This window comes from Crotalus tigris, unplaced genomic scaffold (genome assembly GCF_016545835.1).
Source record: "Crotalus tigris isolate CLP2741 ecotype Arizona unplaced genomic scaffold, ASM1654583v1 scf7180000020074.1721668, whole genome shotgun sequence".
NCBI lineage: Eukaryota > Metazoa > Chordata > Lepidosauria > Squamata > Viperidae > Crotalus > Crotalus tigris.
Window position 1 is genome coordinate 1,607,431 of NW_024097846.1, and position 15,742 is coordinate 1,623,172.

At 38.9% G+C, this 15,742-nt stretch overlaps 1 protein-coding gene across 1 annotated transcript in view; it reads right to left on the reverse strand.

Annotated features, from left to right (window-relative positions):
- The window catches only part of XIRP2 (xin actin binding repeat containing 2), a 72,519-nt gene that overhangs the window by 4,048 nt on the left and 52,729 nt on the right, over positions 1–15,742 (reverse strand). Inside the window, exons 4-6 of the mRNA XM_039365404.1 lie at positions 13,755–13,827; positions 11,864–11,997; positions 1,251–10,467 (exon numbers count right to left, since the gene is read on the reverse strand). Coding sequence (XP_039221338.1) covers positions 1,251–10,467; positions 11,864–11,997; positions 13,755–13,827 — 9,424 coding nt within the window. The remainder of the gene's footprint in view (positions 1–1,250; positions 10,468–11,863; positions 11,998–13,754; positions 13,828–15,742) is intronic.

The following is a 15,742-nucleotide window of genomic DNA, read 5'->3' on the forward strand; positions in this document are numbered from 1 at the left end:
TTTGGAGCCAAATCATTCCACTGATGTTCTGATTGTCAGGAAGTTTCTCCTCAGTTCTAGGTTGCTTCTCTCTTTGGTCAGTTTCCATCCATTGCTTCCCATCCTGCCTTCAGGTGCTTTGGAGAATAGCTTGACTCCCTCTTCTTTGCTGCAACCCCTGAGATATTGGAACACTGCTATCATGTTAACCCTAGTCCTTCTTTTCATTAAACTAGACATTGTATGCTCATCATTTTTCTGCCTCACAACCAGTTTGTGACAGAGTTAAAATAGAAGCAGAAGTAAAGTCATAAATTGTAGTCATGTGATTTTTTTTTTTTTGTTTAGTGACCACATCTAAGGGAAAATAAGGTCGTTTGCCTGTCACGGTCACATAACTTTTCATTTAGCAACTACCTCATTTAGCAAACAAGTTACTGGTTCCAGTTGTAGTTGCCAAGCAAGGCCTACCTGTACATGATTAGACTTGACCATAGTGTGCAGAAATTCAAACATTCCTACAAATATAACTTCTGTTACCGCTATAATTTAATTATTTTCACTACTCTCAATGCCTTCAGAACAATTTCTGATTGTCCTTTGGTCTTCGGTGTGCAAGTAAAATATTATAACCACCCAATAAATATAATTTATTTCAACTGGTAAATAGCACTTTGGATTGCAATCCACTCTATGTGCAGAGCCTGGAACAATTGTTTCAGTTGTCACACACAAACCCTCACCCCAGTTTAAAAGGCTCTGTTCTAAAAGAAGTGATTCTGTCCTATAAAATGAACAAGTGTTACATAAAAATGGCACTTTTAAAAAATATGCTGCATTTGCTCAAAGGGCCTCATGCAGTTCTACAACAGCAACAACAACAACAACAACACAACCATAGCATATAGGTTTTTAACTTGAGCGAAGCAACACAATTTCTATAAAATATATTTTGTGAGATATTAGTTCTTTTAATTAAAATTCAGGAAAATTATTTTATCAGTAAAATTGAAATATAGCTTTTACCTTGGGAGACCACACTTCAAACCCTCAGTATTGGTTAGCCACATGCCCAGCACATATAGTAAGCACATGCTTTTAGAAAGGGAATAGAGATTTCTGGGAGAGAGCAAAGAGAGAAGGGGAGGTAAAGAAGTGTTAGCTGCAGTTATGTTACTTTCTCCTTCCAACTGCATTTTAATTGTACAAAATGTTTTATTGCCGTGGTGCACACGCTAAAAGCTTCCTTCACACATCGCATGCTTATTTACCACTGATAAACTCTGCTTCCTCGTGGAAACTACTTCTCACTTCTGCTTCAGTAGCTTCTGACATAGTGTAGCCGAGGCTTTGAAACACTCTCTCACTTTCCTGCCAAGTCTTCTGAAAATTTCTTAAAAGATCTTCTGGTGAATCGGGAGCAGAAATATCTAAGATATGCCCTGAGATTACATCTTCGTAGGTTGGAGGTGCCCGTTTGAAGCCAAATCCTGACTTAGTCCCATCTGTGCTCTGGGCGGTGGAGGTTGCGGTTCTAGATTCAGTGACCATGTTCTCAAAAGACTCCATGCCATAGGAGCATTCCATGGGGGACTTCACATCAAAGCACGCCCTGGGTTCACAAGAATGCTCTTTAATGGCACGCTGGTTTTGCTTCTTAGAGTCGGTTTCCTTTGATTCTCTTTGATGCTTTCCAGGAGATTTTTGGAAATTATTTATTGTGTTGACTTGCTCTTGGGAAGTTTGGCTAAGTCGTCCCTTTCTCGACCTACACCTCACTTCCTTTGACTTGTCACTCATTGTACCATTTTCAATGTATTTGTTCTTGGATTTTCCCTCACTTAATGTCTGATCATTGAAAGTCTGTGACATTGTATCTGTTTTATATTCACTGCCAAATGTTTCAGGTAGGTCTGGCTCCTTCCTTATGTGAATCACCTGGTCAGATGCTTCATACCTATGCCTAAGCCCTTTAGGACCAGCCTTAGGTACCTCAAAGCAATGTGCAATGGAAATAGAACCTACACTTTGTCCATGGGGCTCTTCTGGAATGCTCCCACCCTTTTGAGAGATGTACATTTGATTTACTTGGGATTCTTCATGCATTTCGTGGACTTTCTTCACTGCCTCTGCAGTTACATGTGTGTCATTTGCAAATGGTACTTTGCAAACGTCAGGTTGACGTGTATCAATCTTGATTTGCCGACGGAGGGTTGCAGGAGATTTAACAATCTCTGACCTTTTCTCCACAAAAGGAATTGGAGTTACTGATCTATTTGGGATTGCCCCTTGAGATAGTTTTACTGTAGTGTCTTTAAGTTTTGCAAGCTGCTCAGAACGGGCAGATGACTGTTGTATCTTAGATGTTGGGGTAGTAGATCTTGGTGGGGGTGATGGTGGAACTGGAGGGCTTTCTCTTTGGACTGGAGATAATAAATCCCTGAAAGGAGATTCAATACATCTAGATTCAATTGTGATGTAAGTAGGTGAAGGTGCTCGAGTTCTTAGAGATGGTGAAGAAGTTCTGATTTCTGAAAATCTGTTTTCGTTGACTTTCTCTTTTACTTTTTCGTGTACCATGGTATCTTTGGACATTTCTTTAGTCTTCTGTGAATCTTTTCTGCTGGATCCAATAGTCACTTTAGCTATTTTCTGTTTTGATCCTCCAGTGCTATGAACATTTTTTTTACATTTCAGGGAATTTGTTGAAATCATGGCTGCTTGGATTGCATCTTCACATGAGTGAAGTATTTTGGAGGCTTGATCTTTAATAACCAACAACTCTTCTCTCATCTTTTCAACACTGTCTTCCTGTGCAATGTAACTTAAGTCTTGCTTCTTTTCTTGTTCTACCAGCCATTCTGGAATAACACTTAAGAACACCTGGAATGTTTTCATCCCATTTTTACTTGGTTCCATCTCAAATTCTTTCAATCTGGACAACAGCTGTTGTATCTCCTCCCGTTTCCTCAACAATTCTAATATGTCTACTGAGTTTTTCTCACTTTTCTGCAGGGATCCTCTTGATAAACTAGATGGTAGCATTTTTTCTTGCACAAGCTGTTTTTTTGGCTCTGGTGTTTTATGAGGGCTTTTTTTCTGTTCTGGGGTAATTTCCAAGATATATTCTCCCTGTCCTTGTAGATTATTTTTTTCCTGAGACAGGTTTTTATTCTGAACATTTGTCTCCAAAACAAAAGTTGGTTCTGGTTTAGAATGCACAGTCTGAAATTTGTTATGTATATTGATTATTTTTTGCTTAACCATTTTTTCTGATTTACTGCTAGCCGATTGTTCTTTTCTTTGAATTATTCCTTTCTCTTCTTTGAGGTTAGCAATTACCTGGCTTTCCTTTCCTTCCATAGCTAAAGAATGTTTTTCTTGTTTCATGTTGTCCTTCTCCGTTTCCTTTCTTTGAATTAATCTCTGTTTCATTCCACTGGATTCTTTATCCCCTATTTCTTGTCTGCCTTCTGTGTATTTATAAAGTGTTTTTTCCATGTGGGTTTTCCCATCCATTTTCATACAATTACCTGCAGCGCTTTTCTTACTTATCTTTTCTTTCTGTTTTTCTTGAACTGGTTGCTTCAGAACCCCATGCACACTTGATCCCTCTTGCTTTTTATAAATCGTGGAATCCCTCTGGTCTTTAGGTAAGGTGTGATCACAAGCGGGATCCTGGATGGTTCTAACTTTGAAAGAAGGGCATACCGCTTTATTACTTGACACATGCAACTGTTCTTTTTGGTGCTGCTCTTTCTTGCTTATTACATGTTCTTGGTGGGTCTGTGCTTTTTCAGAAGATACACTCTGTTTTATAAGATGTTGTGATTCATGGACTGCTTTTTTCCTGAGGTGTTCTTCTGCCGAGCACTTTGAAACGTTTTGAGACTGTTCAGCCATTGATTGTTTTGCTAAGGGCTGTAGGTCATCAGCCTCTGAGTTGGTGACTTGAGGCTTTCTTTGGCATTCAGGCTCAGTAGGTGTAGCTGGAACTTCAGAGGGCAACGACCGAGTGATTTCATCCTGTTTATATGATTTTGGCACTGGCAGGCCACCTTCTGACTCTGCCTGAGCTAATCTCCCCCATGTTTCACTGTTCCTTCTTACATGTAGTTGACAAACATCCTTGGCTTGTTTTTGTTCCATCTGTTCCTTTTGCAGTTTGTATTTTTCTTCTGCAATCATTAAGGGAGTTTTAAATTTCCGTACATTAGGCTTAGGTGATGCTTGTGTTGCCTCTGCTGGAAGAGAAGGAGACCTAAAATGTGGAAATGTCTTATTTGATGGTGACACTTCCAGACCGATAGTTTCCGTAACTGAGCATTCTGTCCTTTCTTCCATGGTATTTGCCTTATCAACCTCTTTGGGCATCTGAATAATCCTTGGTTGCATTTTTCTAGAAGCTTTGCACTGCCTCGCTTCTAATTCTTTTATAACTTCCGTCTGAAGATGTTTTGTGTTGTATGGGATCTTGTCCTGAGATTGAACTGATTTGTCTAGGCTTTTGAAGAAATGATCTTTCGGCTGAGGGAGAGGTGGGGGAGGCAGATGAGATGTCAATTCATCGTCATATTTCTCTTCTGTAGTGGGCGGTGGAGGAGGAAAACTCTCATGCTCTGTCTTAACCCCTTCATTTGATGGTGATGGTGGAGAAGGAAATCTCTGTCTATTACAAGGCATCAATAAATGAGGGGGTGGGGGCGGCAAAGGAAAGTCAACTTCAGATGAAGTCAGTGGAAGTGTAGGTGGAGGTGGTGGTGGAGGAGGTGGTGGAGAATCAATTTCTGACCTATCAGAGCCTTTAGGATTCCTGTATGGATTCCCAGGATTTTTCACCTGAACCCTCAAGTCTTCATCAGCACCTTCAACTTTAGATTTTCCTGAGTACTTCAAAATGGATTTCTCACTCCACTTTTGCTTCCTTTCAGCTTCTTTAAATTGCTTGTGTATTTCCTGTGTGACTCTGACTTTTTGATTGGTTTTTACATTCTGCTCTGATGCCATGGAAACCTGAGCTTGGCTTGCCATAACATTATTTTTCTTCCCTCTGCAAACCTCCTTTGAATGCTGAGATTGCTTTCTGTCTTGTTGCACCTCTTTTGTTTCAAGATGACCAGCTGCTTTGGAAATCAGGCCAGTTGACTGGTTGATCAGTTGTTCCGGGGTCCCTCTGTAATTGAAGCTCTGGTGATCCCATGTTGGCTGGACTGATTTTGCTTTCGTCTCACCCTGACTTCTCACATCAACATATTTTTCATCTTTATATTCATGAAAGATGTTTTGTTTCTTTCCCGTCATTTGTTTTGCAGCCTGCATGTCATTGGTTGAATGGCCCTTCATCAAGATTCTGCTTGCCTCTGATTTCTCTGATCTTTCATTCTTCTCAGCGTTATTACAAAAAGTAGATTGATCAATCACATACTGATCTCTGTGTCTCTTTGCTGTGACTTTATCTACAGACGTATCTGCTTTTTCGGTGACTTTGTGCTGAGATTTAGATAAGGCCTTCATATTTTTTTTCTCCATCTCATGGCTCTTGGTGTTCCATCTCTGATCCAAATGGATTGCTTTGGCATCTTCTATGAGAAAACTCTTCTTTTGGGACATCGCTTCCTTCTGAAGAAATGTATTATTGCTTTTTAAGCGTTCAGTTGGATTGACTTTATTCTGAACTAATTGTTGAGATGGCTTCATCAGCATTTCATTACTTTGTTTTGCCTCTGCCTCTGTGAATCTTTGGCATTGCCTTGATTTTGTTTTTTCAGAGGTATCCAGCAAGCTCTCTATAGCAGTTTGAGTATTGCCTCTGACTACTTCTTTGTCTGTTTCCTTGGAAGATTGCTGAACTGCTTTTAAAGATCTTAGTGTAGTTTCAAGGTCATTTTGGACAACCTCTTCTCTTAAGACTTCATTTTTTGTTTCTATTGCTTTCTCCAGAGATTCAATGGTCTGTTTAATATCACCAGGAATAATGACCTCTGGTTTTTCTGTTTCTCTTGGTTGATAAACTGATTCTTGAAGAGACTTCAAAATTGCATGGATGTCAGCTTTTGCAATTTCTTCCTTCTCTGCAACAGCGGTCTGATTAATAGCCTGACTTAAAGAATTTAAAGTTGTCTTCAGATCACCTTTTATAATTTCTTCTTGGTCTACATGACAAGATGTATTTTGTGCCTCAGTCGTAAAGATCTTAAGGGCATTACAGACATCACCAGGAATTATGTCAGCTTCATTAACTGTCCGCTGTATTTGAGACTTCTTTTTCTTTAGTAATAATTTAGTGCCTTCAACATCTCCACCCATTATTTCCTCTTCCTCATCTTGATTTTTGCTTGCAAATGTTTCATTTGTCTCTGACTGGAGTAATTTCAAACAGTCCAAAGCTCCAGCTTCTATGCAAGTTGTAAAAAACTGAACATTGCCCCTTTCTGAATCATCTATTTTAGGTCTTTCTGATATTTCATGATTCATCACAGAAGAGAGAAGACTGTGAATTGTACGCTTTACATCACCGCCCATAACTTCACCTTGTTCAACTTTATTGCTTTCTTTTTTGTGGAAGAGAGAATAGATTGTCATATTAATATCCCCCCTTTCGCTTTCCTGAATTAAAATCCCACGTTTTACAGAACGATCCTTATTAAACAGTTTTTTAATGGCTTGCTGTATATCACCTCTCACTACCTCTTCTTTTTCAACACGCACAGCTGTTGAGCTATTCATCAGTTGCTTTTTGGTCAAATTTACGTTGCCTTTTTCATCTTCATTTACTTTAGTTTCTCTTTCCAGAGAACTTTGTTTGGACAGGAGGTTAATCATGATGCTGGCTAAGTCTCCTTTAATAATCTCTTCCTTTTGTATTTCAGGAGCTTCCTGATTCATCAACTTATATTTTGCCATGCGGACATCTCCAATTTCATCTGCCTCCAAGATAATTCCATGAGTTTCTACCACTTTCTGTGAATAAAGTTCCTTTAAAGTTTCTTTCACACTTTTTCCTACAATTTCTTCCTTTTCAATTCTACTTTCATTAAATTCATGGAAAGGTGTGGTTTCAAAAAGCCACGTGGTGGTTTTCACGTCAGCCTGTGGAATTTCCTCCTTATCTATTTTTGTATCAGTTTCCTCATTTTCCTTAATGGAATCCAGAGGCTGGTTTTCAAAGAGCCATACTGCATGCTGAACATCCCCCTCCTGAACTTCTTCCCTCGTTACTGTCTGGATGTCTTTATATTCTGAATCTTCCCCTCTAATTTCATCAATAGTGTGTGTTTCAAATAGCCAAGTACATGTTTTCACATTGCCTTGTTGTATTTCGCTGACATTCACTGTTCTTACATACTTGTCTCCCTGGGTTTCTTCGGATTCAAATAATTTCTTGTTGGCTTTCACATTGCCACCCTGGACACTGTTAACGGTGGGAACAATGAACTTCTCCTCATCTGAAATCATATCCAATGACTGTGTTTCAAATCGGTACCTAACTGAGCTAACATTTCCTTTCTGGATATCTTCCTGGGTGACTGATTTTATAACATACACATTTTCAGACTTGTTTATTGAGCCTAAAGGCTTCGTTTCAAATAGCCACCGGGTTCCACGTACATCTCCATGGATAACTTCTTCCTTCCTAACTGTAGTCACTTCGTGATAATATCCTTCTGTGTCCTGAATTGCATAAAGTGGCTGGGTCTCAAAAAGCATTTTGTAGCTTTTCACGTCCCCCTTTGTTATTTCTTCTTGGTTTATGGTTTTCTTGATACTTTCATCCACGGATTCTTCATCTTTAATCTGGTCCAGAGAAAACGTCTCGAAGATGAAACAACCATTTTTCACATGCCCATCTTGTACATCTGTAATAGTTTGGGCAGAGGTCCTTTCTTCTTTGTCCTCTGAAATCTCACCTAGGGACCGATTCTCGAAAAGCCAACAACAATGCAAAACATTTCCTTTTTGTATATCTTCACTTTGTATGGTTTTAATTTTGTTCAGAACTTCTTCTGAGTTGATACTGAGTGAGTCTAATGGTTGCGTCTCAAATTTATATTTCATGGTAGAGACATCACCAGGCTGGATATCAATTTCCACAATTTGCTTGAGTTCTTTGTCTTCCTCTCCTTGTATATTTTCTAGCTTTTCCGTCTCAAAAAGGAAACACGCTGTGCGGACATCACTGCCTTGAATATCCTCTTGCTCAACTGTGTGTAGCTTATTAGCTGTTTCTGATTCTACCCCTATTGCATCAAGAGATTGTGTTTCAAATAGCAAGGTACATGTTTTCACATCTCCTCTCTGCATTTCATCAGTGTTTGTTACTGTTGTCTCTTTCTCATACAGAGATTCCATTGGCTGAGTTTCAAATAACCACTTGCACATCCTGACATCCCCTTTGACCACTTCCGTAGCCTCCGTCTGTGGCTTGCTTTCTTCCTCTTCTACATTGCTAAAATATTTAATGGAGTCTAGAGGCTGCGTTTCAAACAGCCATTTTGCTGTTTTCACATCACCCGACTGTACTTCTTTGGAGGTTATCCCTTTGATAATCTCAATTTTCTCAATACTCTCATCAAACTGGTCGATAGGTCTTGTTTCAAAAAGCCACCTGCAGTTTCTGACATCACCTTGGATCACCTCTTCTTGACGAATTGTTTTAACTTTATGATATTTCCCAAGATTATCCTGGATAGCGTATAATGGGGTAGTTTCGAAAATGTCTTTATTAAATTTTACGGCACCTCTTGTTACGCCTTCAGCCTGGATTTTGTTTGAGTCATTATGTTTGCTTAAGCAACACGTTTCAAATGCCTGCTTACAGCTGCTCACATCTCCCTTGTCAATTTCCTCCAGTTTCACCGTTCTTATGAATTCTTTTCTCTCTTCTCTAATCAGTTCAAGAGGTTTCGTCTCAAAAATCCATTTCTGATGCTTCACATCGCCTTTCTCTTCCTCAGTTGCAACCATTTTTTGAAGTTTTTCAACATCTGGGCTGTCTTTTAACATATCCATGGGCAATGTTTCAAATAGGTGTTTAGTAGCATTTACATCTCCTCCGATTATTTCTACGGCGGGGAAAACATTTGTGTTTTCATTTTCTTTTAAGGTATCCAGAGGCTGAGTCTCAAACAGCCAACATTTTCTGCAGACATCAGTGCCCAGAACAATCTCTTTTTCTCCAGCAGATTCCTCAGACTCTTTAATAGTGTCTAAAGGCTGGGTTTCAAATAACCATTTTGCCCTGCTCACTTCACCTTTAATGTTTTCTTCCATGGAAATTCCATGGACAACTTTGATTTCCACCGCCTCTTTGTTGATAACATCGAGAGGCTGAGTTTCAAACATCCAACGGACTGTTTTGACATCTCCTTTCTCAAGATCTTCTCTGTGGACTGTTTTAATTTCTAGCATTTGACCTAAATTGTTTCTAATAACATACAGCGGTAATGTTTCAAAATGCCTTATGCTTCTCTTTACGTCACCTTTAATCTCCTTTAGTTCTGATCTGAGCTGCAACAGCTTAGCTTCATCCACTGAATATAGCTGCCCAAGACTATCCAAGTTCTGTGTTTCAAACATATATTTCACTGTTTTGACATCTCCACCGGTGATTTCGTTGACCAAATTTTCATTTGATTCTTCTTCTTCCTGCTCGTGGTGAATTTTATTCATTGAATCCAGTGGCTGAGTTTCAAACATCCATGTGGCTGTGCGGACATCTCCTCGGGCCAGGTCTGGTATTCGATCTGCTGTTCCTGCATCATCTGAAAAATTTGCACTCAGTGCATCTATGGGTTGTGTTTCAAACATCCAGGTAGTATACTTAACATCTCCTCCCGCAATTATTTCTTGACCTGCAATGCTTTTAACATTGTTTTGGTCGGGAGATTCATCTTTTATTGAATCCAGGGGCTGGTTTTCAAAAATCCACTTCATAGATTGGACCTCTCCCTTTAGGATCTCATCCCATTCTAAATATTCTCTTTCTGGGCTCATGCTTTTTTGAGGGCTGCTTTCTCTGTTTTCAAAGACTTGTTTAGCCTGAAGTACATCTCCTACAACTGAGGTATCCATTTCAGTGTTGCTACCAGAGACTATATCAGAAATTTCCTTGAAGTAATCTTTTTCTAAATTCTTTCTTAATTCAGGGTGAATGTGTTTGTATAAACGGTTTAATTCATAAAGATTTCTTTGCCTGGAATATAAATCTTTGGGAAGAACTTGCTTAGATGGAGAGAGAGGGGGGTCAGGGGACTGGGAAAACTCTGTCATTTCAGAGGGAACCTGTAGTAAATCTGGTGATGGTGGAGGGGGAAATTCCTCTGTACTGCCATACTTTGGAAACTTGTTATAGGCTGGAGTTGAGGCAGCAGTCGTGTGCTCTGTTTTCCTTGCCATATACGTTCCCTGTTCTCTACTCGTAGAAGTAGCTTCAGCAGAAGAATGAAAATTTGCAGAAGGCCACACCATTTCTTGATACCCGTTTTCAATCTTTAGAAGAAAAAATAATATACCTTTAAATTTATTTTCAGAGGATACTTTTAGATTTCTAACATATAGTTGACTCAGTGCTATAATGAGCTAATCAACCAGAGTTTGGACATAGCTTTTGCAAAATATCCTTCAGTATGAGGCATCAAGTTGATTTCACATATTCTATGATCCATACATGATCTGACTCACCTGAAACTATAGCAGTATGAGAAATCTACACCAGATTGTGCAGAAACTAGTTTTAGATAATATTATTCTCTGTTTTTAATCTCACAGTAAGAAATGTAGCAGTCATGGGCCTACACTTTTTTTTAATGAGAACTGGAAAGTAACAGGATACAAAGTAAACTAGCAAGGAAAAGATTTTAGCAAAACAGAAAAATATTTTAAAGCACAATAGTCTACTTATAGATTGGAATAGATCAAAGTCTATGCTTAAGACAGAGAGGGAAGGTACTAGCCCATTGGCTCCAAAGACTGTGCTCAAGGACCCCAGTATTGGCACAATGAAGTAAGAGTGGATGGACAATTCAAAGAATGTCATGGAACAGTTCAAACTCTGTCACGGTGTGTCTAAATTCCCAGCATTCTTGGGTTCTCAGAAATCAAAAGTAAGCTTGTCTCATCAGATCTCACTACTATGTTGTACAGTCAATGTGCAATATTTCAGCCACAGGTAATCCTCAACTTACAACCATCCATTTTGTGACCATTCAAAGTTACAACAGCACTGTGACTTACGTGTGGTCTTTGTGCTTATGACTATCGCGATATCCCTATGCTCAAGTGCTAAAAATTCAGGCACTTGGCAAACTGACATGTATGATTGCATCATGGCATGATTGTGTCATCCTGAGGTCATGTGATCGTCCTATGCAACCTTCCCAAATGGCTTCAGACAAGCCAAGTCAATGGAGAAAGTCAGATTTCCTTAATGGTTGTGCAATCCACTTAACAACTACAGTGAACTACACTTAACAACCATGGTGAAAAAGATTATAAAATTGGGCACAACTCAACAACCACCTTGTTTAGCAATGGCTTCAATTCTAGTCATAAGTTGAGGGCTATCTGAATTGCCCAATTTCAACTTCCCACAAACCCTGTTGGTGAGAGATGCTGGAAGTTCAGGCCACATTCTGGAAGGCCCACTTCGGTAGTAAAGTCTTGGCGGGAAGAACAGTTGCTAATCCCTCTCTGTCTTGCGAGAAATTAAATAACAGCTTTATTGATTCATTTGTTCACTAAAAACTGCCTTCTAACTATTATATAAATACATTTTATATATTTTATCCTAATTTACCGTTACAGTTACTCAAAAATAAAGTTTTGCTTCCTGATCAGAGTGGCAACAATTCATTATTTGCTAAATTCCTCTTGCCCCATCTCTGACCTTGATCTGCTTTGGAGCTGTTCCATTTTCTCGTCCAGAATGAAATGTCTTTCCTTGGGTTGTTTTCTCAAAGTGCTGCTTCAAACATTGTGTAGAGATCTTTGGAATATCCTCTTTCACAGATGCATTGACTCCTAGGACATGACAAGAAAACCAAATGGGTTTTTAAAATAGTCAGTTGAATTAGGGTTAGTCACCCTGGGGATGCTTTGTGTTCTTCTGAAGTTAGACTTTCCTTCCTATCCCGTGTGTCCTCAGGCCTCTACTTGTGTTCCACAATAGACCAATGTTTGAAAAATAATTCATCATGCAGCATGAAAAAAAAATGATCAAAAAGCACAGCTCAAAAGTCTCTATCTTCCCTCTCTTCAAGAGAGAAAGTGCTTTAAAGACTGTGCAGAATTCTGCAATATGTTTGATTGAAATATATTTATTCAATCCATTGCAATACTAAAACCTAACTAAAGGTCTTATACTAATACCAAACCTCCTGCAAAGGAAGCTCACATCTTGGCTCTAATGATTATGTACATTAATCTATAAAAACGAGGCTGAAGGAACTGTGTTCTTATAAGGATAAGGGGTATGTTTGATGGACCTTTAAGGCAGTGGTTCTCAACCTTTTTAATGCCACGACCCCCAACCGGTCGTAAGTCGAGGACTACTCAACCGGTCGTAAGTCGAGGACTACTCAACTGGTGCAGCACCGTTTGCAGAATGGGACTTTTGGCGGGCTCAGCAGGGCAGAGACAGCCTCGACAATTCCTATTGGCTTTTGAAAGCCAATAGAATTAGACTATTCAAGAGAGTCTATCATAAAAAGGAGTAGCACAGCTAAGGAAAAGGGGGAAAAAAAATGGCGGACTGCGTTGTTTGGCGACCCCCATGAAATGGTCGTTCGACCCCAAATGGGGTCCCGACCCACAGGTTGAGAACCACTGCTTTAAGGTAAGCCTAGTCTTGTCATTCTTAATATTTGTATGTAATATAATGGGCAGAAAAAACTTCCTTAAGTGCCCTTCAGATGTTCTGGACCAACTTTGAGCATTTTCTGCTGTAATATTTGTCTATATGCAAGGGGAATTTGTGATTTTTAAATGTTACAATGGCACCTGCATATTATAGAACTCCTGTTTAACATTGTGATAACAATTTCTATTATCATTAAATGCTTCTCAGTTGTTCAATACACATATCTGATACAAAAAAAGGGAAAAAAAAGAATTTGCTTAAACTGGTGAAAGTTAACTGTGTTTCCTTTGAAGATTGTCTAGCAAACAATATGCTTAAAACAGAGTCACACAGAGTGGTAAGCCTTGTGCTTTGTTTGTTTTTGAGCTTAGCAATGAAGTGTGAACTGACCCATTATGGCTTAGCATTCTGTGCAAATTGGTTCACAGTCCTTGTCTAACAAACAATAAAAGCATGGCTTAGAATTATGTATGTTCTGAGCCAAGGTGAATTATACTGATGTCTTTATTCGTCTAACAGTTATCTCAATCTCAAGCTGTGTCTTAGCTCCCTGTTTAATGTTTTACTTCTACCTCCATTTAATTTCCTGTATTCCTCATGGAAATAGCTGAAAACCATATTATTGCAACTCCAACAGCACGTAGGCATAGCACACTTAACTTATAATTGGTAACATTTACACACATTGCTCTTCACATCTGTAGGATATATGCATTGTTGAATAGAACAAGGCTAATAAATGGACAAAAATAAATATAAATGCCATTGAGTCAACCTTCATGGCATGATCTGTCTTGACGATTTAATGAAATTTCCAGTGTTTAACTTTGGGTCTATTTTGCAGCCAGCATATATGAATGGATTGTTGGGTGGGCTTCTTTTAATCCTTTAATCTTGTCTATTGTATGTTATATCTTACCTGTTTTATCAATATTTTGATTGATGGTAGAAGTTTTCTTGGCCTCCATAGAAGCTTGCCCCTGATGGGTAACCTGGACCAAAAAAATATGCCAGTGTCAAGAAAAATGAATACCTTTATCTTCCAAATTTCGTGTGACTCGGTGGGGGAGTGTACAAGTGTACATGCTTTATGATGTGAATAATAAGATTCATCTCCCATCAAGAGTTTTCTACAGTCAGAAATCAGCAGATCAAATGTCAGCTCTGCTACAAATTCATAAAATCCCAATCCTCTCCATTTAAATGCATATACCTATTTTGAAAATACATAACATGATTTTTTTTAAAAAAACTGCCTCACCAAACCCTCTTGACGCTGATGGATTCAGTAATGCTGAATGGATTGGCCCAGTGAACCATATTTTTTTCTCCTTCATCCAGGAGTTAGGAGGCTAAAAGGTGCATGAGTGCCAGAGCTGGGATTTGTGGAGACATTAAGTACCTCCCCACAACCCTTTCTTCATATTTTAAGCCTGAGTTCTTTGCTACCTTTATGATCCAATTATACCAGACAATTTCATAGCTGCACTGAGAAAATTAACATTCACATTAATCTGACTGGCATGCCAGTAACTGAGAGACCCAACATTTTTGATCAGATGTCCTCGCCTGGCCTTTGAGAAGAATACTAAGGACCTTGTTCCAAAGAGCTGATAAAGCAGGGCAAAGAAATTTGAGAAGCCTGGATAAAGATCTATTGGCTTTGTTTTCACTGACATTTAAACATATGCAAAACTTTGTATTAACTGTACTTAATTACTTTCTGTGTAATTAATGTTTCCCCCTTCTGTTAAAAATGTCAAGTGGAAACCTTTGGAAGGGTTACATTCCAGGCTTCAGGGGTTGTGTGCAGGAAGAATTCTGTTTTCAGTTAATGCAGCAGAAGGACAGTTTTGTACCACAAGGGAGTCCAAAAGAGTTGAGGTGGCAACCACAGGTGTGCAATCAATACCCTGTCATTTTTTAAGTATAGGTCACATGAATGTTTTGTCTGCATGATTGTAACCACCATCTTGGCTCTTTTAACTCCCTTCCTGTGGTTACCATTCATTCATTCATTCATTCATTCATTCATTTATTATTTTTACAAATAACTCAAGGCAATAAACATGTCCAATATACTTCCTCCTCCTCCTATTTTCCCCACTACAACAACTCTGTGAGGTGAGTTGGACTTAGGGAGAGAAACTGGCCCAAAGTCACCTAGCTGGCTTTTATGGCTAAGGCTCAGCACCTGCCTTTTCCTTATAGGGATTGTTCCCTTTTCATTAGCCTTTGTGCCTTTGCTTTTCAAGATGTCTGCATATAAGGATGCCTTCATGTTCTCTAGTCGCATTGTCTTCTTTGACACTAAGACTGGACCTTCCTTCCTTCCTTCCTTCCTTCCTTCCTTCCTTCCTTCCTTCCTTCCTTCCTTCCTTCCTTCCTTCCTTTCCTTCCTTTCCTTCCCCTTCCTTCCTTCCTTCTTTCTTTCTTTCTTTCTTTCTTTCTTTCTTTCTTTCTTTCTTTCTTTCTTTCTTTCTTTCGCTTTTAGTGTCATCAGAACTCCAGGGATGCAGTAATCAAAGCAATGGGGAAAAAAATGTTCTTTCCTTCCTCCCTTCCTTGTTAAGTCCAAGGAAACTTTGTATTAAGGAAGAACTGTTGGTTCAGTTTCACAGAAGCCAAGTAACTATGATCCTACATTGCAACTGAAAGACATTAAAACAATGTTCTTGATTTAGGATTATAATCTCAATCACATGACTCTGGATGGCTAACAATATTTAAAGACAGAATTAAAACAATGCAATAAAATATATTAAAAACCTCTCCAGTTATAGCAAAAGCCAGTATCCTTAGATTTCCACTCCTGTCTCCCAGGCTAGACATCAATTCTCATATACGCTCCTTTGATCTGCATTAAGACAATTTGCACTTTTAATTTTTCACCTCCTGCCCCAAATT